Below are 25,550 nucleotides of genomic sequence, written 5' to 3' on the forward strand. Positions count from 1 at the left end.
CTCAGCTTGGAGAAGAGAAGGCTCCAGGGACACCTCAGAGCCCCTTCCAGCACCTGAAGGGGCTCCAGGAGAGCTGGAAAGGAACTTTGGACAAGTGCCTGGAGTGCCAGGACAAGGGGGAATGGCTTTAAATGGAGAAAGAATAGATTTAGATTAAATGCAAGGGAGTAATTTTTCCCTGTGAGAGTGGTGAGGCCCTGCCAAGGCTGCCCAGAGAAGCTGTGGTTGCCTCTGGCTCCCTGGAACTGTTCAAAGCCAGGCTGGATGGGGCTTGGAGCAGCCTGGGATACTGGAAGGTGTTCCTGCCCATGGCAGGGGGTGGAACAAGACGAGCTCTAAGGGCTGGGTTCCATTCCAACCCAAACCATTCTGTGATGTTACAATTCTTCAGTTGGGGGCAGGTTTGGCTGCCCACCCTCAGCTGTATAATCTGCTTGGTTGCTGCTTCCCCAGCCCCCACCCAGCTGCTATTGCATCTTCTCCCCTTCTTCCAATTTCCCAATGAAAAACCATGGCTTAATTCCCTATTTGAAACGAAATACAACTTGAACCAGCATAACAATATTAGCAGCTGATGTGATTAGTGTCAGAGACGCTGGGTCTGGTTTCTGTTTTGGAACTGCACCTTCATAGAAAGCTAAGAAGTTAATTGGCTAATCCTAAAACACATAATACCCTTACAGCAGTGTGTTTCCAGGTTTATAGTGTGGCCATGTGGAAAATAGGCTGAGTCAGGTCACTGGGGAAAAGGCAAGTCCGTTTTCTTTCTCCCAGCCAGGAACAGTTCCTTTTCCCAGATCTGAATTTTTGCCGTGACCTACTTCCCCTGCTCTTTATGCTCTTAACCATTCCCTCAAACAACAGCAGAGGGAAGCAGATAGCAGCACCAGCACAGCCACATCAGCTGGGGTGGGGAAAACACAGAAGTGAGTGGTGAGCAGCAGCAAAGCTTTCACCTCTTCCCTTCCCAAAGGGCCCAGAGAGGGGCAAAAAGCACAGAGCTGCTGCCTGAAGACTGCCCTAGTGGTTCTATTTCTCCTGAAAGTGCTGAGATTAATGCTCCTTTGACTGCTGTTTACTTTTTTTAAATATGGAATTTCAGTGCCAATTCAAAAATTTCTGTGAATGTTGGGGGTGGGGAAGAGAAGTGAGAACATCCCTGGTATTTTCTCTCCTGGCTTTCTGGTCTGCTCCTGTGTTTTTCAAAAAGGAACTAAGGAAAAGCCCCACTGAGACCACAACAAAAGCTCTGTTGTGTTGGAGGAAATGAGGGCCTATAATTTGGATGAAATGCGCTCAGGGAGACACAGCACACTGAAAAATCCAGTGACAGCTGAGTGACAGAACACCCCGGTGCCTCAAAAGCAGAGCCTTTAGCAGCTGGTTAAGAATGCATGTCCAGCTACAGTCCCTCCTCATGATCCCCATCACCAGGCATACACAACAAGCAGCCTGATGATTCTGAATCCTTTACCATGAACACACTGTTGTATGAGTTTGTTTCTAGATGGGGATTAAAACTTTCTTTTGTTTTCTCTTCCCTGCACTGCTTTCTAAAGCAGAGGCTTGTGTGGTAAGGGGAAGCCACAGGATCTCTTTGTTATAAAATCAGAGTTGTAACATGATTTAACAATTCATTTATTAGAATACTGGTTCCTAAATACAGGAAAACTCCTTGTTTGTTATCTTTCTGCTAGGAAGAAATAACAGTCCATCATACCTCTCAATAAATGGCTTGGAGGTACATTAAAAACAACTATCTAGTGGTCAAAATCCTGCCTCCTGCACCACAAATTTCCAATATACTGCACCACTCAGCTGGGAAGTTCAATACCCAGGATCACAGTACCTGTATTTGTGTTTCCTTGGACTTCGTCTTCTGTCTTTGCTATTGTGGTAGTAGGGACAGGCATAGCCCTGGCGACACAGCCGGGGGGGCTTCTTACACTGCTCTGTCTTGTAGTTTCCCAACACATATGTTGTATCTGCAAAAAAAACCTCAATGAGTCAAGAGAGATGGCTACAATCCATATTTACTACAGAAAAGTTTAGGACAGGAGCAGGCACTCCACAGAGACCAGACTTTCCCAGCCCCACAGCCCCTCAGTGACACTCACCTTGCCACCTTGGCTCCTCACTGAGTATTTTCTCTATCATGGCATGGCTGGCAGCAACTGCAGACTGACCCTCGATGCCTCCTTCAGATGTTGTCTGACCATTCTGTAAAGCTTCCATCGCCTGAAGCTCTCTTCAGGGACAGAGGTAAATGAACAAACAGACAGTAGAGGAAGAGTCAGATAAATGTGTATAAAAACTGTATAATATACTGGAGCATTTGCTAAGTGGGTCCATTTCAGCCATGCATGTTTTGTCAGAACATCTTTAGCTGAACAGCAATTGCAATAAAAATAAATCTTCATTCCCTGGGAGTTCCAGATGTACTGCTTTGACCCCCTCCATCAGTTTCCAAAATATGTTCCCTTCCCCCATTTTGAGAACCCTCCCTGGAGGTTTTTTATATTTCCCTTATTAGGAATGGATATCTCACCACCACTTCATTGCAGGCTGAAGCAGTCCTTCAATCATCTCACTTTTCACTTGGGTACAGAAATTACCTTTTCCATCATCTCCTTTTCCATTTGGGCACAGAAATGACCCTTTTCCCAGGAGCCCCAAGCCCCACTGACCTGATGTCATACACGGGTGAGCGCAGGTCATGGGGCCCATGAGCAAAGGCGCAGTGGACTCCGTTCTTGGTGCAGTTTCCCTTGGAGTCTGTCTCATGGATGCAGATTCCAGTTTTGTAGTAGCGCAAGTGATACCTCCTCTCTGTGTCTCCAGTAGTTCTATGCAAGAAGGGACACCTGAGGAAGGAAGGAGGGGAGGAACAGACAAGGTTTAGTCACACAGGTGAGGGATTCGACTACCAGAAGACACTTTGCTGAGAGAAGATGCTGCAGTCGACACCATCTTTGCTAACTCTGCCCCTTCTCTTATGCTGTGCCTTCCAACACTTCAGAGAACCCCCAAACCTGTCACTAAAAAGGATGTAAGCGTTTCCCTCCCTAAAGAAAACTGGATTATTAATCCAGCAGCACCTTATTATTCAGGACAAGTGGCTGCCAGGGATCTGGAAAAGAGCAAGGACATGGGACAAGGAAGGACAATTACAAAACTACCATTTTAACTTGGTTTGTTTACCCTTTTAGGCAGAAAAACAATCTACATTGAGAAGTAAAACAGAAATATAACAAGATGGAATGGGCAAAGTTTAGATATTGCAGCATCAAGGTAAAAACACAAATGAGCAAAGGTTCCTAGATGACAAAGACTTTCATTCACTGAGTTTGAGCCATGTATCAACCAGCGATCTAGAAGCCAAAGCCCACAAACATCCCATTTCCAGTTCTTTCCAGATCTCTTCTAGCAAGGAATAAAGTGTTGAAACTGAAGCCTCAGGCCTGAGGGACTATTCCATTCTGTTGTAGTCACAAAAACTTTACTTAATCGAGTTAAAAATTTTTTTAAATAAATATTTTGCCAATAAATTGCATTTTTGTATGTTTATACTGGCACCACGAAAGGGAACTGAAATTCCATCTTTTAACAGCATCTCTCTATAAAACACTCTCCATATTTGTCCACAGTTTGGCTATTTATCCCACATCTGTCACATGGCTAAAGTTATATTACCAGGTTAACCCCTTAATTGCTGGGGTCTGCCACACACACACAGCAGACAGATTTACGGTTTTGCCCCAGTTAAACCTGCTGTAGTCAGAGAACAGCCAAAAAAACCAAACTCTTCCTCATGCTGCCTTTTTCTGGGTACCTCTTGGTTCCCTACAGGCTTCTTAAAAGTTCAGAAAGACAAAATAAACTGATACGAGTTAAAAAGCTGAGACAGATAACTCAGGGGGCAGACTGGAGTACAAAGTTCCTCCTCTTTCTTCAGTCTGTGAAAACCAAATTACCCTGCTAGTGAGCAGGAGCTGAGAGTCAGGGACTTAGAGAGCAGAGTGTTTCCAAACTCATTTGTCTCACTGAGCTGTTTTTCCCACCCCAGCTTTGCTGAGATGCTGATGCTCATGAGCACAATGAGTTCCCAAGAGCTGAATTCCCATCTAAGCCTGTCTCTGCAGCAGGCCTGGAGCACACGGGCTGCTATTCCAGATTTTACATCTGCTCTCATGTTACGTATGCGACAAAGCTGCTTTACTGCTGACTTGCCTCATCTCCGCAAGAACCAGCTGGAATCATCACCTGGCCTGATCCCAAGAGCCCAATAATGCCTGAAAAGCAGCGTGCAGCCTTTACTCACTCGTCTCCCTCGGGGCAGATTCCCGTGGTCTCGTCATACTTGGTGCAGTAGATGTCGGGGCTGTAGTTGAAGGTGCCGTCGCGGCGGCGGATGGACCTGCGCCGGCGCTGGTTGACAAAGTGCCAGTGGAAGCAGGTGTAGGGCCGGTGCTGAGTGCACTTGTGCTGCACGAAGAGCGGGCACTGCTCCGTGCGGAACTCCTTCAGGTACCTGCGGGAACAGGGATTCAGCTCCGGGATGCTGGGCAGGGGTGATGTCTGCTGTCCTTCCCACGCCCTCCCTGCTCCCCTTCCCGGGATGGAGGCTGGGAGCTGCCGGTGTTTGCAATGGCAAGAGATCCATTACACACAGGGATGTAACAAGAGCTGGAATCACTTTCTGTCGGGATCGGTTTGAAGAGGCTTTTCATGAGCTTAGGAAACATTTGTGAGAAAACAGAAGTCTTAAGTACCTTTATATCCCTTTCTAAATCTGTGACCTATCCGGGCAAGAAAGGGGTTTCCTTCCTACCTGTTCAGTTAAAAAAACAAAAAAACAAAAAAACAAACAAACAAAAAAAAACCAGAAAAAAAAACCCCAAACAAAAAAAAAAAAAAAAAAAAAAAAAAAAAAAAAAAAAAAAAAAAAAAAAAACCAAAAAAAAAAGAAAAAACAAACAAACCCGAATAGACTACACTTCTTCAAGCCACAATTAAAGCTTCAAGTTGATGAGAAAGAAAGATTTTTAAAAGACTCTTTCATGCCTTATCCTCCTGCTTTAGCCCTGCTTTGTCAGTACATGGTCAATTATGAAATAAAAATTAACCACTTTCTCTCTTGCAGTCATATTAATTCAGATCTCAGTCTTGCAAAAGGGGATAACTATCCTCAAATTCCCACATGTTTATGTTGCTTTAATTTTAATATGTAATTCCCTGAAAGTACATGGCTTCTTTTATCCCGAGAACTAAAGAAGTCACAAGCTTTTATTTGTGACACTAATAACAGTCTCTAAACCCAGATTGTAGAGGATTACAAAATGGTTTAGATCAACATAATGATCTGACTGTGATCTGTGTGTAGGTGCTTACAAAATCCACGCTGCTGAAACCCATGGGCTGCCCTGCATTTACAGGGACCATCCAAACAGCTCCAGCAGCTCAGACCCCAATCCCACCAAGTTCAGTCTCAGAGGCACATCCAGGAACAAGGCAGAAAACCCGGAGCATTCTGGTCTCTTATGTTCAGAGGTCAGTGTAAACAGCGAGGACCAAGATTTGTAGGTCAAAAAAAAAAATACAACTATTCTGCTGGAAGCAACAGGGTGATATAACAGCAGATTCGGACTCATTTTAAACTGCGTATGTGCTCCAAAGCAACAAAAAGGAGTGTAGGAATCCATTCCCATGTCAGACAGTCTTTATCTCCTGTTTCTAAATAAATGGAAAGATGTCTGATGCCCAAAGACGTATTTACAGATAATATCACAGTGCTAGGCTCATTCTGAAAGCAACATCTATAAATAAAGCCTCCTTTCCTCTTTACCCCAGCTGAGGAGAAAGCCTCAGGAAAATGCACAGATCCAACCAAAGTGGTTTTGTTTGCTATGAAGAGACAGTATCAGTGGCAAGAGCTTTCCTACATTGGATTTTACAAGTATGAAAGGATAAAAGCTCTTCCTCTTCTCCAGCCTCTAAATACGTGAGATTTGCAGGTTCCACTGCCTGGATCTGCAAATGCCCGGGGCTGGAAGCCTCCACGGCTGGCTGTAAGCCCTCCTCTACCCCAGCCCATCTGTCCCCTGCAATCCAGAGTGGCTGGAACAATATCTACACTGGGGCCCAAGGCTTAACAGCAGAAAAACCAGCTGCAGAACCAGGTCTGCTTGGCATAGGTGAGGGCTAACAACATCACTCTGCTCCTTTTCCCATTTAAAAACACACCTCTGTTCAAACAGGGATCCCTACTTCAGCCACACCAGCAATTCATCTGGAAAATGAAAGCTGGGGTAAATTCATCCGTTCTCAAAAATCTTTCTAAGTTGTTGGACTTGTAGAAGGTGGAATTCCACAGATTATTTTATCAGTGCACCAGGAAGACTTGGAACAAAAGTGACTGTAACAACATTTTGGTTATAAAGTGAATCAAGTAACCTTAAGCAGGACGACGCTGTCCACAGACGACACAATCACCAACCAGTCGTTTCCACTCACACACCTCCACGTACACCTTAGAGACACGGGATTGGTGTTACTCCCCTTTTACACATGCACAAACACAGCTGGCTACAAGCCCCAGGTGGTATCACACATCAACCAGAATCCCAGACAGAAACCAAGAGCATTTTAACTCCTCTATCCTCACCCTGTGCTGGGCTGAAGTTCAAGAACAGCACTCTGAGCCTCCTCAGTGCTCAGGAAACTAATGGGAGACACCAGGCTTACACAACCTGGGTATCTCAACTCCACACTTGTGACAGACCCAAATGAAACACTTCAAAATGTGAGAGTTTAACAGCTCCACAGTCAGCTGAGCTGAAGCTGCTTCCCTTCAGCAGGGAAATTGAAAAACGTACACACTGACTAGGGATTTTGGTCTCTATTGCCTCAATTGTTGCTGAAGAGTATTTGAAAATTAATTGCATTTCATGATTGGCTAAACTCCCTGGAGAAACATTTATTGTAATGTTAATGAGAGATAATTACATAAGTAAATGGCTCACCTGAAAAGTGTTTAACACCTAACTTGCTTCATAGGAAAGTTGCTCTTTAATGGTCTCTATTAAATAAATGATGTCTCACTCTTAATTTCTAAGCAAGTCTGCAAACAGGTACCACTGAGCATGAACTGTGCACAGTCACCTCTGCAACACACCCAAGTGAGGGAAGGAGAGTTGTCACATTAACTCAGTCATTTCAAGACTTTCAATCACTGCTTTGGGTTTTCCTTTTTTCCAAGCCACTACAACGTTTTAAATCACCCTCCTCCACAATAGCCTGAATGGTAAATTGCCTTACAGCCCTTTCTTTTCTTGATCCATGAAGTGAGTTTTGGCTCCTCTGGGAGAATACAGACCACTCAACCAGCCACTCAGTATTAAAATATATAAAAGGCCTCTAAACCACGTGTGTTTTGGGAACACAGAGGATACAGAGCCTGCACCACCGCAATGTGATGTCTCACAAATCAGAAAGCCATTAATATTTCAGGAGCCTCTTTGCAAAGGCTCTAAACAAAACACAGAGAACACCATCGTGACAGATCCTTCTGGTGTCAATGGTCTCTGTATTTTTTTTTTCCAGAACAGCTGAAAAAAGGAGTTTCAGAAGGACCCTCAAAGCTGCAAACACTTGAGGAGTGGTACACATTTCACAGCACGTCAGGCAAACGCTGGGTCTGTGCAGGAACAGGAAATCCAGCAACGATAACTCGCATTTCTCAACTCCTCTCAGGAAACTCTACAGCCCTCACTTGAGGGGTAGAAGAATTATTACCCCTATTTCATACTGGAGCTACTTCCATATTTCTTTTGTAAATTAAAAAAAAAAGTAAGTATATGTTATATTTTCATACCCATGTAATTTTTAAAAAGTGGAAAACACACAGCACTGTCTTCTGATACAACACTAACATCAACAGCAACACCCAGATTCCTGGAGGAAATGTTACCATTTATGAGCCCTAGTAAACAAAGATGAATGCAATTCTAAACAAATAGGACAAGACTGGCCAGAACAATGTGGAACAAAGTCCCCAGGCTGAGCTGAACTCGCTGTCAAACAGGACGGACACTGCCGGAAATGAAAGGTTTTTCCCTAGAAAAACAAGAGGAGAGGTTCTTGGAGTAGTTTTGGGAACTCCCAGAGACCAATATGAGCAGTAAAGCATTAGAAAAACCTCAGTGTTACTCTGCTGAAATTCCACTTCCTCTGGGATGAGGGAAGGGGCAGTGATTATTCTGCAATTATTTACACTAGTGGGGAGGTGCTCACTGTCTTTAATTGCTGGAGTCTGCAGGGCAGGGTAGCAAGTGTTTACCTCTGCAGCTTGGAATTGCAGGAGTTCCCCTTCTGCCCTGGAGGAATGGAGCAGGAACCTGCTCTGGGAGCTGCAGGGAAAAAGATGAGTGCAGTGGGGAAAGAAGAAAAAAATTCAAACCTAGAAAAAACGAGGAAAAAAACCAAAGCAAGAACCAAAGAAGAATTTTTAATCTAGAAGTTTAATTTTTATCCTTCACAATTTCAGTTGTGTCCTGGTCCCCTCCTTGCCACCGAGTGCAGAGACCTCCTGCTTTTCTGCAGCTTTTCTGGTTCACACTGGTGTGCTGAAGCAGCTCTGTACAAGAGGATTCCTGCATCCATCCTGCTTCCAGGGCTGCAGCTTCCTGTCAAACTTGACCCAAGTCACACATGCAGTGGAATGAGCTCAATTCAGGAAAATGTGCTGGTAATGCACAGCTGAGCTCCAAATTCCTCAAAAAAGCCTTAACCCAAAGCTCCCAGAAATCACTGGAAGATGCACACTGACGCCAAGACAGCCTCTGCTTTGTAACAGAGGGATCAGAAAGAGCAGGGAGAGAAACAATACCAAGGAGCAAGGAAATGAAAAGATTAAAACCAGCTCCTCAAAACTCTTGTGGCTTCTGTGATGCAAAGCCAGGCTCTGCTTTACTTCCAACACTGTTTGAGACCTTTATGTAGGTCCCAAGATGAGCTCCTCTCCTTTGCCCTTCTTGCTCTTGCAGGTCAACCCCTTTCTGCCCAAATTCCTCCTGGGCCCAAAAAGAGGCTGACAAAGAGGACCTGAACCTTCTGCAGCAGAATGAGAGAAAACCATGGGATAATAAAACCATTAGAGTCAGGTAATGCAGCCCAGGACACTGTCTGCAATGTAGGGCAGCAGTGAGATCTAACACCACCATCACCTGCATCCCACACACGGGTGGGGGTGAGTTTACACCCCTGGAACTGTGCTGGGGCACCTGGGCAAAGGCTGACAGGCTGTGGCAGCACTGCTGCTCTGGTGTCACACCAGGGTACACCTGCAGCAGCTCTTACACCAGGTCCTCACTCAGGGCACAGCCCCTGGGCTTGCTCCCATAGCTGCTCTCACAGCAAACCCACCCAGAGAGAGCAGCCCAGCCTGGGCTGGTCCTAAAGTCCAGCCTGTGTGGGCACTTCACTTTGTTATTAGCATTAATATTAGAAATTACTAGTTCAGGGCGGTATAGATCCTCAGCCACTTGTCCAGAAGAGCCTCCAGAGGCAAATCTAACAAGAAATCTACAAAGTCATTTTTAGGTTGTGTGTTTTGTCTTGGGTTTTGGTTTAGGGTTGCTTTTTTTCTGTTTTTTTTTCTTTAAACCAAGTTTTACACTCCTGATAAGATTTCAGATGTCAGGGAGAAAATGCTCTTCTGCCATTACCACTTATTTTAGTAATGTGTGCCTTCTCTCAAAGTATTACGCTAGCAAAAATGCCATTTCACTGGCACAAAAGTACACTGCAATGCTGGGGACATTTGTTGGCATTTTTCAGTCATGTCCTGCTATTTCAGACAAGACTGCATGAGGCCATGGACCTCTCTATAAAGTCTCAGGTGGTCCCAGTTCATATCCTTCCTGAAAAATGCAGTCTGAGAGGTCACTGCTCTCAGCTGCTCATCAGCTTTCTCTTCTAGAAGCTCTGAGTGGCACTGATCTGTCCAGACAGCAGAATTGAGAAGTCTTCCTAAATCAGGTTGTGAAAGGTTTAAAAAAAATTAAAAAAACAACCAAACACCCCCATACCCATATATATATACACACACATATATATATCCCACCAGCTTCACTTAAAAATTTAAATTAGTGGTTTGAGCTAACACAGATAAAATTATCTGAAGCAAACCAGGGTGTGCTTATCCAACAGACTGTCTGCTCAGTAGACAGCATTGCAAAACCCAGGAGAAAATATCTAACTATAGATATTGATATTCCTAATTTAATAATGCTTATCTTTTGGGAATATTTTCAAAACTGCTATTTTTTTCTTAAGCTCAGAGAGCCACCCCAACACAAGAGGAAAAGAGCTGTCCATATTAAATCAGCTCTCTAAATTCATTTCACCCTCGTAAAATTTTATTGCAAAAGATGATATCAGACACACTTTAAGTAAGAAACCCATGACTCAATTATTTTCTTTTACTGAACTGTGGTATTCCAATTGAAATGAGTCAGTGGTGCATGACAGAATCTAGTTATTCCAACAGGATACTCAATAAAAATCCTGCTAATACACCTTTCATTTAACATATTATTGATAGAGAAAACCCCTGATGTGCAGCTCTGACATTGCTCAGGAGGTTTTGCTCTTGGGCCAAGGGAGATGTTTCATTGTAAGTGAGATAAAAACAGGGAGTTAAAGAATAGCATTGTTCCAAAATAATTTGGAGTGTTTTATACTCACACAACATCTTAGGAAATGCTAGCATTTCAATGCAAAGCTTCCTGACAGGGAACAGGACCTTCAAATCTCAAGATTTCTTGGAATTTGGGAGGAAAGATGTGAAACAATCTGACTTCAGGAGAGTTGTAGTTCCTTGTTCCTAGGGGTGGCACAAGTCGAGCAAATCCCTGATCCAGTAGCTGCAGACCACCAGCAGCCTGGTTTACAACTCTGCAATGTTTTGTGTCCTTCTAGCAAGAGCAGAAGTTAAGACAAGTCTGTTTCAATAAATATTTTTTACTGACTGGCAGATGTAATTTAATATTGAAACAGAGCCTCACATGAGTCACTGTTAAATATGAAACTATAACAAACACATTTAGCAGCAATCTTCAAAGTTTTAATCATAATTTTAGGAAAACTTCCCATTGAGTTCTGCCAGAAATCTGTGTCAAGGCATGGTTTGTGTTGAAAGAAACCTTACAGATCATCTACTTAAAACCTCTTGCCATGGGCAGGAATGCTCACCCACTAGATGAGGTCTATGAGCCACAGTGGCTCACCAATATTGGATATTTCCCCTTTTACCACATTTAATAGTATTTAGAAAAATAACATCATAGACCTGACCAAGCCCTCACACTTCACACCCCAAGGTTTTTGCATACACCATGCACCACTTGGCACAAAAATCAAACATCTCTCCCAGGACATCTCCAGAACCATCAGTCCATCTGCCTCTCCACACCCTCAGCAGCCAGGTGCAGTTCTGTAAACCTTGAGAAGATTAGAAAGCATTTAAATCTCAAAGAAAAAATATATGGATCACTTTATAAAAACAAAAGGCTGACTGTGAACGTGGGGAAGGAGAAAAGGATGAGGGAAAAGTTTCAGTAAGCGCAGATCTGTCAAGAAGATAGACTTCACATGCCTCAGTGTTTTCTTTATCACCTAAATAAATTGAACCATCAACTGGAAAAAGGTCACACACAGACAGCAGTGTGTGATTTTGAAGCTGTTAGATTTCCCCTCCTCCATTAGAGCTTGACAACAATGTCAGTCTAAGGGCAAATAAAGAAAGTGAGAGTTGGAGAGACTCATTACAGATGCATGGAGTTGGGTTTGTTTGGTTTTTTTGTTTTAAGACTTCTTGTAACTCACTGTGTACCTCAGTGGTCAAAATGACAACTGCTCACATCCATAACCCATGGCTCCCCCAGTTTTTGTTGCAGAAATAGGCAGGCACCACTCAACTCTTCCATTTTCTCAGCATCTCAATGACTTAGCAAGCAAAGTTGAGCTGGATGTTTCCAAATAAATGGAAATGCAGAGCGTACTGCAGAAGGTAAAATACAAACTGCCAGACTGCAGGAAACTGAGGATAACACACCAAAATGCACCCAGGCACACTCAACAGTAACCTGATCCCTACTGGAGCTCCATTTCTGGGTTTCAAAGGAGACCACGGGCTGGACAAGAACACAGTGAATTATTTCAGCCGTGATGAATGAATTCTGTATTACCAATATTTCATAGATAACTGAGTGACTGCAAAAGTTCAGGCTAAAAATAACACGTGTTGGCAACTATCAGAAACCATCAGGATGTTTTTCAATTAGAAGGAAAAAGTCAGACAAACAGTTGTGCCTTGTCTACACTGAAAAATGAAGGGAAAACAGAGAAGTGTGGTGCTGGCCCATCACGGGAAGACAGATTTGCACCAGCTTCAGGCAAAACATTGTTCAGTTTCCACAGTTATAGCAAAAATGGCTTTGTTTGGAGACAAATGCCACGCTGCAGCCGAGAAGCTCATCAACACTGTCCTGATGAGGAACAAAAATCAAGGCTTTCAAGCCAGAGCTGACTTGATAAAACACACATTTATCACATTTGTGAGCAGCCAAGGCATGAGCTCCACGAGTCACAACTGTGTTCCTGCCCCTGGGTGTCGGGGAAGAGCTCCTTGCTCAGACTTCCTGGGAGCTGTGCATCCCTTTGCTTGGCACCCATCGAGTTGTGTCACTCAAAACCTGACAAATAAAGCAATTTGAGTCATTTTTTGGCGGCATGCTGTCTTTAAAAAGCAAGCACTTGTTGCATCAGCAGACCATGAAATGTATATAACCAAGTCATACCAATAAAATCCATTTCAAACACAAGTATTTGTTTACACAGAGCTTTCACCTTTTTAATTAAAACAACCCAAGCACTGGCAAAGGCAAACACTTAATGGCATTACATTTCAGATGCATTTCCTTAAAAGCCATTCACCAAGATCCAGAATTCTGCACAAAGCCTTGAACTTAGATTTACATTTCCTTGAGTTAGTTATCCTTTTTCTCCCAAATTACTTGGCAATGAATATGTATTAGACATGACCTCGAAATTAACTCAATATTTAGGCAGTTCATGCAGTGTTTTACACAGCCCATTTTTCCAAGTTGAAATGACATATCTGCAATTTGACACCGTTAGTTTATGTAAACTGTGCCTAAAGCACACTTTGCTGTTTTTAAACATGGATCACCCTGGCTGAAACAACCCTCATCCCTCTCTGGGCTGGCTTTTGCTCCACAAGTATTTAGTTGTCATTAATCCTTCCCTACAGCACCTGTGTAAGTGCTGAGTCTATGAAAACAGCTTCATATGGAAATAATTCTTTTTCTGTAACGTGGGCTGAGCCTGTTGCAGGGCAAACACTGGAGCTCACTGCATCCAGACAGCTGCACACTGCTGAAGGTCTGTACCTGCTTCAGCTGTCAGCACAATATATCAACACATGCTTAAATATGAGCAGTTAAATGTTTTACTACTAATTACTTCACAGACTTATCTATTATGGTCATTTATTCAGCTTATAGCCAGGTAAATTTTCTCTCTTATATTAACTCGTATATTAACTTATATTATCCAATCTCTTATGGATGGGGTGGATGAAGCCTCTTTATCCCAGTGTTAAGTGTTTGTAGCCTCAGGAAGGTAGAGCCCAAGAGGGGTTAACACACACCAGGTTTGGCACAACAAATTAAAGTCTGAATTACACCCTGACATCCTGTGCTGTAAAAATTAAAGTTCCAGTTTCCAGCAAATGTTTTTTCCACACTCGACTTCTCTCACCACTGATTCAAGCACTAACAAAGCCTACCCAGGGCTTACAACTGTAGAAACACCAGGGAAGGCTGGGAACAGGGCTGGGCTGTTTGAAAACTTGTGTTACTCACTCTGCTAGTTCCCTAAAACAAAACATCCCACATGCAAGAATTCATAATGGGCAATTCAGAAAAATATTATTTCCATACAATCCACTCCACAGCTCAGGCTTTCAGCTGCAGATTGTTATGAGCATTTTTAGCCAGCTAAGCCTCAACATCTCGTCTCACAAGGGGTGCTTTGGAAACAGAGCACAGTAGCCTTCCCTCTCCTGGCCACGCCAAGACCCCCATGATTTAACACACAGCTCACAGATCAGCTGCAGCCCCACACTCACAGCAGTTTTAAGACAGAACATGAGCTGTTGGAAGGGCTGTATTTACACAGGACCAAAACCAGACAACCAAAGCTCCACATGACAGCTCTCTAGTGCTCTCACCCAGCCCAATCTCCATTGGAAATAAATAGCATCTGCTTCTTCTCAGGTTCAACACCAACCAGATTTGCAGCAGCCCCTTTGGAAAGGCTTTCATTTGTGAACAGACATTTTCTGCTGTGAGTTTGAAACAAAACACAGTGATTATCTAACAAGCATGAACCTGCATCCATAACCCATGTGCCAGCACAAAGATAAAAGCCAACCCTTACTGGTTGATTTTGAAGAATCAATGTCAACCATTCAATTGATTTTCCTTTCTGCTCAGCACTCAAATCAGACTTCATCTGTGCCTGCTGTGGCCCAGTGGACTCGATTTCAACCCTCCACACAGAAGGCACACTCTGAATAAATGTCCAAAGAAGCTCCACTGCACGCTGGCACCAGCTCTCCTCCAAGGGGAAAAGCAGGCAAACCCCAGGCCATGCCACAGCCTCTCACTTCCCACTTGGACTAATCAATGCACTGATAAATCTGGTGGCACTCTCATGATACTTTAAATGTGCAAACAATATTTTTTTTTGTTGCTGTAAAGCTGCACAGTTTCCTCAGGCATCTGCTGTTTGTATTTCTGCTGTGACAGTAACAGTCAAACACCATCAATGAAAACTCACAGGCTATTGAAAACTTTGGAGGAGAAAAAAAGAAATCACCTCAGAGCACACTGGGTGTGGACTGACAGCTTCTTTTTGAGCTGTGGTGACATGCTGAAGACAAAGGATAACAAATAATACTGACTTTAATTCTGGGGTTTTTGCAGATATTCATAGAATCACAGAATGGCTTGAGTTGGAAAAGACCTCAGAGATCAGCCAGTTCCAACCCCCAAGTTCTGGTTCCAAGTTCATCCAGAATAGTTTAAAAAAACGAATTCCCTTTTCATATGGCCATGGCTGCATATTAATCAAAACAGATTTTAGGCATACAGTGATAAAAAGCCATCCCACCTTAATTTCTTAGCTGCACTTAACAGTTCCATCAGTCTTAGGAAGACAGTGTATGCTCTGCTGAAATGGATTTGCCACTTTGACCAACAGATAATTAGAGATGGTCTGAGATTTTTCTTGTCTGACCACAAATTCAGTGCAAGTTTCTTCTCCACCACTGTTCTGACAACTTCATTCAATTAAATGTCTCTGACCTCTAACCAGAGATAAGAATCAGGCCAGTATTGAGCATTTCAGTGATCTGGTTCTTTTATTGCCATCATTTCACTTTAGAGCTTAAAATTGCTTAAAATATTTATTTCAAAGAAAACCTAGAACTTTCCTTGCTGTACCAATCACCTCCCAAACCTGAATGAATACTACAGCAAGGTGAGGGTCTGTGAGTCAGAAGCTGCACCAGAACTAAAGGAGAGAAGGAATTGTTGGTATTCATTTCAAGGGAACATTCACTCCAACTGATATTTCAAATGTCAAGCTGGTATTAACTGCATCAAGCACTGATCAAAATACACAGGACAAGAGATTGCTGAGAAAATCATCACAAGCATCTAAATTGGCTGTCATCACTAGGAGGAGTCTGGGAAGGTACAAGCCTTTAGCATCTCCCTGGGCACCCTTCTGCTGATGCCCTGATATAAAAGACAAACTCTCTCTCAAGAAATTAGAGGGGACAAAAGGTAGCTAAGAAATAGCACTTGCTCCACAGCCTGCTGGCATGTGACCACCCATTAATTTAGGACACTGGGGGGGAATTGCTGGCTGGCTCTGTGCACACACAGCTTTCAGCAACAGCTCTGTACCTGATTTGCTGAATGTTACAGAAAGTTTATAGAGTACATAAATTCTTTATAAGATAGTGCTGTGATTTACTCCCTCTTATAATTCACCAAAATCCAGTTTAAAGTGAAAAGTGATACAATATTAAAAATCAATGACAATTAGACCCAAAAAAAAAAATCTTAGCTAAAGTGATGTAGCTGACTCCTTGGCAAAGGGACCAGGTAACTTCTCACCATCTCTTTCAGCCTATTTCTGCTGCTTTCAAAAAGATTTATGAAGTTTTTAAAAGCAAAAAGTTAATGGAAGGAACAAAACCTCTCCTCAGCATCGTCTGAAAGTGAACATGGCTCTTCATGTCCTGACAAGCAGGTTTCCACGAGCCTCAACACAGCAATTAGAGATATTATTGCCTCTTTATTTTGCTCCTCTCTCGGAAATTACAGCTCCTTTAACAGGGACCACAGAAAGGCTGTGTCCCTGCCCAGGCTCAGGCGGGTGCATTAACACAGCCCTCAGTGACAGCTCATGCTAATGTGCCACACAATAAGTGTGATTAACTGATGTCCTGACACATTCCCTCCTGCCACGCCGTCACAGGGGCAGGGACACACAGCGAGCAGCCAGGCAGGGATGCTGGAACACACTGCAGGAAGATTTTCCTCAGAACACTAGTCAGACCCCTTGGAACAAGCAGGATGAGTGGTTCAGCTGCTCCTAGAAGATAGTAAAAGCTTTTTCTGGAAGAAGAATAGCTGTAAAGACAATAAAATGTTGGAATTCCAACAGAATGTTCCTTAAAATAAAGCCACATGATGTAAAAAATACTAGACAATACATAAAGTTACAAAATGAGAAAAACTGATATAATGGGAAACTCTAAGCTCTGAGGTTCTCAGGATCATAGAATAAATGGAACTGGGAGAGACCCACAGAATCAACAAGTCCTAGACTTTACAGAACAATTATTAACCTTAACATTGCCTCCCATGCCACAAAAAACTATCCTATATCCTAATGTAAGCAACATATAATCATCAACATAATACTTTTTATTACATTAAAAATTAAAGAACCATCTTACACATTGAAACAATTCTGCACCATTGAACCCCTCCTCTTTCACAGAGTTTGGGATTTTTGAAACACCAAACCTTGCCAGACCAAAACTAATTCTGAAAACATCACAGCAGCACACGAAGCTTTTTGCTCTGCAAAATACTGATATGGCACCTCTAGAGCAGCTATCCATGTGAATTCCCTGTCAGACTGACATGCAGAAGTATTCAAGAAGTGGGAATGCAGCAAGCAAACCACAGGTCCAGCCCCACTTCAACAGGAGGGAAAATCTCCTTTTTGCCCCAACACATTTGGGGCACAGATTGGGCCCAAATGCCCCTGCCAGCCCCTCTCTCAAGCTGGAGCCTTTCAACACTCGGCCTTTGAAGAACCATAAAATCTAAAATGTTATTTTCAGCACATGTGTTCAGGGGTGAGAGCATAGTGAAGGCAGCTCTTCCTGTTCACACTCCAGCACTTTATATTTCCAACTTCCTGTAACTATTCACACTTCCTAATAACAGCTGGCAGTGGATGTGCATTCGGTGAAGTTCACACAGACTCAAAAAATACCAGTAATAATAATAATCAGCTGATGCTTTCCTGATAAGATGACATTTGCAGGTAATGATGTAGTGGACCACTGGTAAGTCCCAGGTTTAAAAGTACTGACTCACTCTGTACTTTCCTAAGGGTATTACCTTACATTGTATATAATACAATAATAACATAATCTATTATACATCTGTGCTTTCTCCAGAGGTATTACCAAATCTGAAACCTAAAAACAACTGGGCTTCTTTTAGTTGTTTTTGTGTTCTGGGTTATTTGGGCTTTTTTTTTTCTTTGTTTAGTTTTGTGTTTTGTTTTGTTGAGGTGGCTTTTTTGGTTTTTTTTTGTTGAAACAACAGGTATAGTTTCTACAACTTGTATCTAAGTCCATATCAGCTTATTGATCTAAGGGTTATCACCAGTAAAACCAAAGCAGAATTAGGGCAGCAGTTTGTTATTTTAAGAGTCCTGATGGTTTAAAAAGAACACAAAAGGTTTATAAAAACAATTTCCAAAGCCTCAACTCGTGCAGTAGGGTGTGAGGACCACCCAACTCAAGCAGATCAAATGTATAATCTAACAGACTGTGCAGGCAAATGTTATGGGACCTGGAAGAGCAAACAGCAACCCTGAAAAATTGTTAGCTACACATCTGGTTTTTGGTTTTCTTCCCACAGACATCAGTCTGCACGTTTGAGATCAGACATGTCCTGTTTGCTCTGCCAGTGGTAAGACACTGTCCACTGATAAGGAGATAAGGATAACTCTCTGCTGCTGCGGATGCTCTGAGGTGCATTTTTGAGTGCTGTCGGTTTTGAGTAAAAATTCACATGTACAATTTTGAGATAAGACTTTAAATAAGCACACCTATGGTTCTGGTATTTTTACTTCTTCTTCACCCACATTCCCATTGCTGTCCCAACCTGAGTTCCTATTTAAGGCCAAGAAACCACCAGACGAGGCACGATGCAGACACAAGAATGTCTCTGATTTCAGTAACAGCCAAAGTATTGCACCAGCTCCATTTTCATCCCTGTTTACAAAGTCCTTCATTTGAGCCTTCTGGTCCTTCCAAGCCCGAATGGCACCAGAATGGTTACAAGACAAAGCTTGGGTGAGCAGCAGCCAGCAGTCCCTACACCACAGCCATGTGGATGCAGCTCCAGCAAGACTTAGAGGGCACTAATCCTTCAGGAATTTCCCACAGTTCCTCTCCTCGTGCAAAAGGAAAGACAAATTTTTTGCCTTTGATGCTGCAAAGGCATAATCACAAAGCTTATCTTGATGCACTGCAAAAGAGGACAGGATGTGCTCCCAGGCATCTCACCCAGATCTCAAGTGAGGGCACACAGAATCCTGAAGGTTACTTCCAAGGGTGCTGCTCGTATCTAAGATGGGCACACTCAAGAGAAATGTCTTGAGTAGCAATGACTTGGGTAATGCACAACAAATCTGTGTCCCAAAGAGTTTATCACCTGAATCAAGAGTACTTTCAATGCTGCTTGTGATCGTGTGTACTCGGAATGCTCTGGACTGAAGGGACCCTCTGGTTTTTTACTAAGTGGGTTAATTTATCTCCACCTAAACTTTTGCTTTCCTGCAGTTATTAAACTGTCTGACATTCAGGTGAATGCACAGTGAACAAAGGGCTGCTCCACTTTCACTTATCTAAATTCTGCCAGATCAATAAACACCCAAGCAGTGGAAACAATCTTTACAATTCACAATTAAGGCATCAAGCCTGACTGAAACCAAGCACGCTGCCAGCAGCCGAACAGAGGAACCATACCAAAACAAAACTACCCCAGAGCACTCTGCACCTACAGCTCCAGTGACTGAGAACTCGCTTTCAGTTTCTTCCAACCCAAGCTGTACCCACATGAGTAGACACACATTAAAGACAGAGGTACCTGCAAAAATAACATGCTAGACAGAGCCCAGAAACGCTGCAAAACCAACCCTCAGCTGAGGCTTGACAGAGCCTACCCAAATGAAATCCACTTCCCATCCAGCCCCTGCAGAGCACATCGCCCCAGGCTGATCCCAGCCTCCAGGAAGCCCAGGGATGAGGCTGTCTCACCCTTTTGTTCCCAGGAATATGCTGGTCTCATCCTGCTACGGGATCACAGAAAGCAGCCACGTGCAGGAACATCTAATCCAGCAACCCAGGGAGAGCACAAGAGCAGCCACGGAGTATTCTGTTACTCACTCGGGTCCTACAAATGGAATACCAGATCCCAGACAAGGAGCAGGCCATCCATAATTAAACAGCAAACTCTGGCATCTACCAGGGACTTGTCTCCAGGAATATCCAGCTGCACACCACGACTGCTACCAAAGGACACAAATCATGGAAGCTCAGCCTGTTCTGCTAACAAACGGTGACACAGGTGTGAGAGAGCATCACCAGCTCTGTTTTTGCCACATTTTCTTTTGCTGCACATCTCAAGTAAACATAAAGGCTTCCTGACAGAAAGACAAGAGGTTCAAAGTATCTAAAAAATCACATGCAAGTAACATCATCAGTTTAGAAATTCATGCTAATACAGAAATTGGAACATTTCCTTACAAATACAACCAAAACTTTCTGAGAGATCCCCAGCACCAGATTGCCTGTCCCCAGGGAACAGCAAAGTATGCAGATAATTAAGCTTACTTGAGTTTACAACTTGTAACCTTCGTGTCATTTTATGGAAACAAACTGTATTTAAGGGAAAAAAAAAAAGGAACAAAATATTTACATTTTGACAACATACAACTTGTTCACATGAGCCACCACCAAATAAGTTCCCATATGTTATCAGGAGGAGGTTTACAGTCTGATGTGACCCAGTGTACACATCCTAGACTTCCAAAGGATGGCTCACATCCCACTGTCAGCACTCAGCAGCCCCCAAACCCGTCTTTCACTTATGGTTATTCAGCTCCTCTGCAACTGTTTTCACTGAAGTATTTATAGCATCCATCTTCAAAACACAAGTTTTGCCCTCTGGAAAGAAGCTAATTACACCACCAGCTTTGTTCCACGCTGTCCCATTTCCGTTCTCTTTCCTAATCTCCTCTGTTTCTTGAAGTCTTTCTTCCTCTATTTTTCCTAATACTTGACACCCTTATTTCCACAGTCATGCTCAGCCAAGTTCACCTTCCTCTATCCAGTGTCCTCACTTTCTCAACCTCATCTCCTTGTTTTCCTTCTCGCTTGTGACTGATTCTTTCTCCATCACTAGTGCCACTCCACCTCTACAGGCAGCTCCTGCTCCCTCTTTTTCCCTACAGCGACATTCCCAGCAGACTCTTCCATGCCCATTCCCCCCATAAAACTGTCAGACTTGTAGACCACACCAGAAACCACTCAACCTACAAGACTGTGGCTTGACAGTTCCCTAAAAATCATGACAGGATCTTCACAACCTGGAAGTTCTCACTCTGCTACAGTATTCCTGAAGGAAAGGGGTGGCAGGTGGCCTGGGATCCCAACAGCAGGCAGTATGGACCCATGCCTGAGGATTCCTCAAAGCTCTTTTTATTCCAGGTATGACAGTGTGGATGCAGAAAAGTCCACCACCAAAATGGAAAATTAAAAGCACGAAAATGGAAATTAAAAGCACACAGAGTCTCACTTTGGGTGGGGGCATCAACACAAGCCAGAGATATGAGTATTTGTAGGGTATTTGTAGGACAACACCCTAAAATGATAAGGGCAAACCGTTCAGCACATGTATTCTGTTCACAAAGAACAGCTCCAAGGTTTTCTCTTTTAAGGACAGGGAACCCCTGACCTATTTCCAGCCACGGCCACCCATGGCCAGCCCACCTCACAAAGACAAATGCTCGCTCCCAATCCGTTATCCCTGTTGCACAAGAGGATGGGAACATCACCCCACAACCTCCAACAAGTGACCACAGGCCAGCTTCACACAGCTCCGACAGGCTGTGTTTCCCTGGGACAACGCAGTGAAGGGGTATTTTTTTGTTAGGAAAGGCACATTCCAGCATTCCATGCCCATTCCCCCCATAAAACTGTCAGACTTGTAGACCACACCAGAAACCACTCAACCTACAAGACTGTGGCTTGACAGTTCCCTAAAAATCATGACAGGATCTTCACAACCTGGAAGTTCTCACTCTGCCACAGTATTCCTGAAGGAAAGGGGTGGCAGGTGGCCTGGGATCCCAGCAGCAGGCACACAGGTTGTATGGACCCATGCCTGAGGATTCCTCAAAGCTCTTTTTATTCCAGGTATGACAGTGTGGATGCAGAAAAGTCCACCACCAAAATGGAAAATTAAAAGCACGAAAATGGAAATTAAAAGCACACAGAGTCTCACTTTGGGTGGGGGCATCAACACAAGCCAGAGATATGAGTATTTGTAGGGTATTTGTAGGACAACACCCTAAAATGATAAGGGCAAACCGTTCAGCACATGTATTCTGTTCACAAAGAACAGCTCCAAGGTTTTCTCTTTTAAGGACAGGGAACCCCTGACCTATTTCCAGCCACGGCCACCCATGGCCAGCCCACCTCACAAAGACAAATGCTCGCTCCCAATCCGTTATCCCTGTTGCACAAGAGGATGGGAACATCACCCCACAACCTCCAACAAGTGACCACAGGCCAGCTTCACACAGCTCCGACAGGCTGTGTTTCCCTGGGACAACGCAGTGAAGGGGTATTTTTTTGTTAGGAAAGGCACATTCCAGCAACAAGTGCTCCCTGAGGGAGGTGACACACACCAACGGTGTGCCCTGCCCGTGTAGGGACAGCAAAAGCAGGAACGGGACAAACACTCATCCAGATTTCAATGCAAGCCTTCCAAGGGGGATGTTCCACACACCTGTGTCGTTCCCAAAGACACCTGTCCCCAGAGGGACCCGCTCCACCACCAACCACCGAGGCTGCCACCCTGGGGACCTCCTGTCACCTCACACCTCCGGCCACAGGTGCCAAGGAACACCCCTCAGGGGCCGGAGGGCAGCAGTGACAGCCCTGGGTGACAGCTCAGCAAAACCTCAGCCCCTCACGGCACCGCGGGGCGACCCGCGGAGGAACGGGGCTCAGAGCGGGGGATCCGGGGTCCCCTCACATCCCGGGGGACCGAGGGCCCAGCACCACGGCGAGGGAGCAGGGCTGTCACCGCCGCGAACGCACCGGGGGTGCCGCCCGGTGCTGCCCTCACAGCGCGGCCGGCCGGCCCGCACCCCCGGCGGGGGTGTCACCGAGCGGGAGCGCGTGGCGGGCGAGGCGCGGGGGTGCCGCCCGGCGCGCGGCGGCGCGGCCTCCGCGCTTCCCGCCGCGCGGGGCGCGACGGGAGGTGTAGTCCCGCCGGGCGGTGAGGGCGGCGCGCCGGGGCGCCCCCCGGTGGTGGGGCGGGACCGGGGGGCGCAGGGACGGCAGCGACCCCCGGGGGGGACACGGAGACCGTGAGGGACTGAGGGTGGGCAGCGAGCCACGGGATGACAGCGAGCCCCTGAGGGCACACCGAGCCCCGGGCGCGGCCCAGCCCCTGCAGGCCGGGCGGGACGGGAGCGGGGGGGCGCCGTGAGGGGCCGGGAGTTATTTGTGTCAGGCGGCCTCGCTTCCTTCCTCCCGCTCTTCCTCTGCCTCAGGGGCCGCGCGTGGACGCGGGAGCGCGGCCAGAGGGTTATTTTAGTGCTGGCATCGCTCATCGCTCCGCGCCCACGGGACGGCGGTGGGCGGGAAGCGCCCGGGAACAGCGGCCCGAGGAGGAGGAGGAGGAGCGGGAGGAGGAGGAAGGCCCAGCGAGCGCACGAAGAACCTACCTCGGAGCAGGTGACACCAGTGGCACCTGGCTGCTGGGACATCGGAGCACGGGCTCCCCTGAGAGAAACCCCCCCCCCAAAGCAGCCGTGTCCCAATTCCCATGTGGAGCGCTCCCTCTGCCAATTAACTCTCTCCCAGGGGAGGAAATGAGAGGAGTTGCTTTTAATAGGACTTTGATCTCTCGGGCTCTGCTCAGGACGGCTCCTGGCGCTGGGAGCTCCAGCGGTGTGGGAAAGGGCACGCAGCATTCATGGGGCAAACACCATTTCACCTCTGCCAGCCCTGAACGACGTTAATAATAAACCTTAGGCCTGGTCTCTGCAGCTGGTTTGGGCAGGCAAATCACATTTTAAACTCCTATTTATACTGGTTTATGTTCTACTGCAGGCAGGCTTGTCCTGAGGTGATTTAGTAGCTTATTCCCAGGCATTTGCAGGAACACGTCACAGGATATCAGTTCCTTCTCACTCATCCAAGCACCCTCCATGGAAAGCTGGAGCACTGGAAGGATGCAGTTCCTGGTCAGCACACGAGCAGGTATTTCAGTATCTCCACACACACCCAACCAGAGCCAGCCAGCCATGAACCTGCTGGGAAATCCACTCAGTTATTGAGGAATCACACTGAAAACAGCACCAACCTGCACAGTGTGCAAAGGGATTTGGACGCCAGGGGCTCCAGTCCCTCATGGCTGGTGTTTGCTCCACTCCCTGGTGCTGACACTCTGTTCCAGCTGTTTCACACTTCGGCACAAGCCACGGGGAAACACTGAGGACACTCCAGCTGCTGTGCCCAGGCTGCATTTATTCCCACCTTGGCTAACATGTGCTGGTTTGCCCTCCTCATCCTCTGTGTCCCTCACCTTGTTCCGCACCTGGCTTTTCTCCAGGGTTTTGTAGAGACGAAAATTTTTTTTAAGTGTCTCCAAAATGAGAAATCCAAGTGGCCACTGCTGTGAAAACTGGAGAAGGTAATGATGGAGGTGGCACTGAACTCCTGGTAACAAAGTTTCACCTGGCATCAGTGACAGCCCAGTGAGCTTTCAAAAGTAACAAATTCAATGTATTAAAAGCTGTTACCACCAGAAATTTTACGTTCCCTAAGCATGAACAACTCAGAGGAAAGGGTCATTCTTCCCTTTCCACCTTCCAAAACAACCAGTGAGTGTTGGCCCACACCTCCCAAGCCACTACGTGGACACACAGCTTTTTGCCTCTGATAAATAATTAACATTTCCCTCTAAAACAGAGAAAATGAGCCTGAAAATGAGGACCAGAGGCAGGGGAGACGACGTCCCTTGGCAGCAGCAGCCTGGGCACATGTGACAGCCCTGTCACACCACGGTGCCACGTTAGCCTGAGAGGCAGAGGAGCAGAACACGCTCCCAACACACTCAGCTCCATCCTCTTCCTCCATCCCCTGAGCCCAGAACGCAGAGCCTCATGCAGAGTGTGGGTGACTCCAGTTGCTCTCCACTTTGGGGAGCTCAGGGACGCCTCTAGGAGTGTCTGTTTGTGTTTTCTGCTGTATATCCTACGTGGTACAACTCCAGGGCATTTGGGACCTGTTCTTCTTGATCCTGGGAGCCTTCCCGAGTGGGCAGGGACCTGCCTCCACAGTCAGGGCAAATACTGTGAAATACTGATATAAGTCAAGGTATAACTTCATGCAGCAGTTTTCCCCAAAATACAAGTTTGATTATTGAATTTTTATTTATCTTGGGAAGATGGCACCAGCAGTGGATTCTGGATTTCTACTCGCAATGAAACTTTGTGATTCGCTGTGGGGGTGGAGGTGACCCACAGGTCAGTGTGATTTGGGGAAGGGCAGCGTAGAGGGGCTGAGCCCCTGCTCTTGCCTGCTCCCTTCCCAGGGCCGAAGGTCAGGCTCAGACATCCCAGCCCTACTGCCCCCCGCCAATCTAAGCCCCGTGACAACCCTTCCTCGGCACCTGGAAGGACAAACCCGGGCAAGAAGCGGCGGAGGCGCCGCCAGACCCCTCCCCTGGCGGGGCCTCCGCTCGCCCCCACGGCCACCCCCGACGCGGAGCGGCCGCACACCGGCGGCTCCCGGGGGAGAGGCGGCGGAGGCGGGGGGACCCCGCGGCCCGGGCCTCGCCGCT

At 45.6% G+C, this 25,550-nt stretch overlaps 1 protein-coding gene across 1 annotated transcript in view; it reads right to left on the minus strand.

Annotated features, from left to right (window-relative positions):
• The window catches only part of UNK (unk zinc finger), a 43,061-nt gene extending 19,748 nt beyond the window's left edge, over window positions 1–23,313 (minus strand). The window contains exons 1-6 of the mRNA XM_039716195.1: window positions 22,846–23,313; window positions 22,482–22,561; window positions 4,322–4,531; window positions 2,688–2,864; window positions 2,118–2,248; window positions 1,850–1,985 (exon numbers count right to left, since the gene is read on the minus strand). Coding sequence (XP_039572129.1) covers window positions 1,850–1,985; window positions 2,118–2,248; window positions 2,688–2,864; window positions 4,322–4,531; window positions 22,482–22,561; window positions 22,846–23,313 — 1,202 coding nt within the window. The remainder of the gene's footprint in view (window positions 1–1,849; window positions 1,986–2,117; window positions 2,249–2,687; window positions 2,865–4,321; window positions 4,532–22,481; window positions 22,562–22,845) is intronic.
• Between the last annotated feature and the right edge of the window lie 2,237 nt (window positions 23,314–25,550).

Source organism: Passer montanus, unplaced genomic scaffold (assembly GCF_014805655.1).
Source record: "Passer montanus isolate IOZ18808 unplaced genomic scaffold, ASM1480565v1 scaffold35, whole genome shotgun sequence".
NCBI lineage: Eukaryota > Metazoa > Chordata > Aves > Passeriformes > Passeridae > Passer > Passer montanus.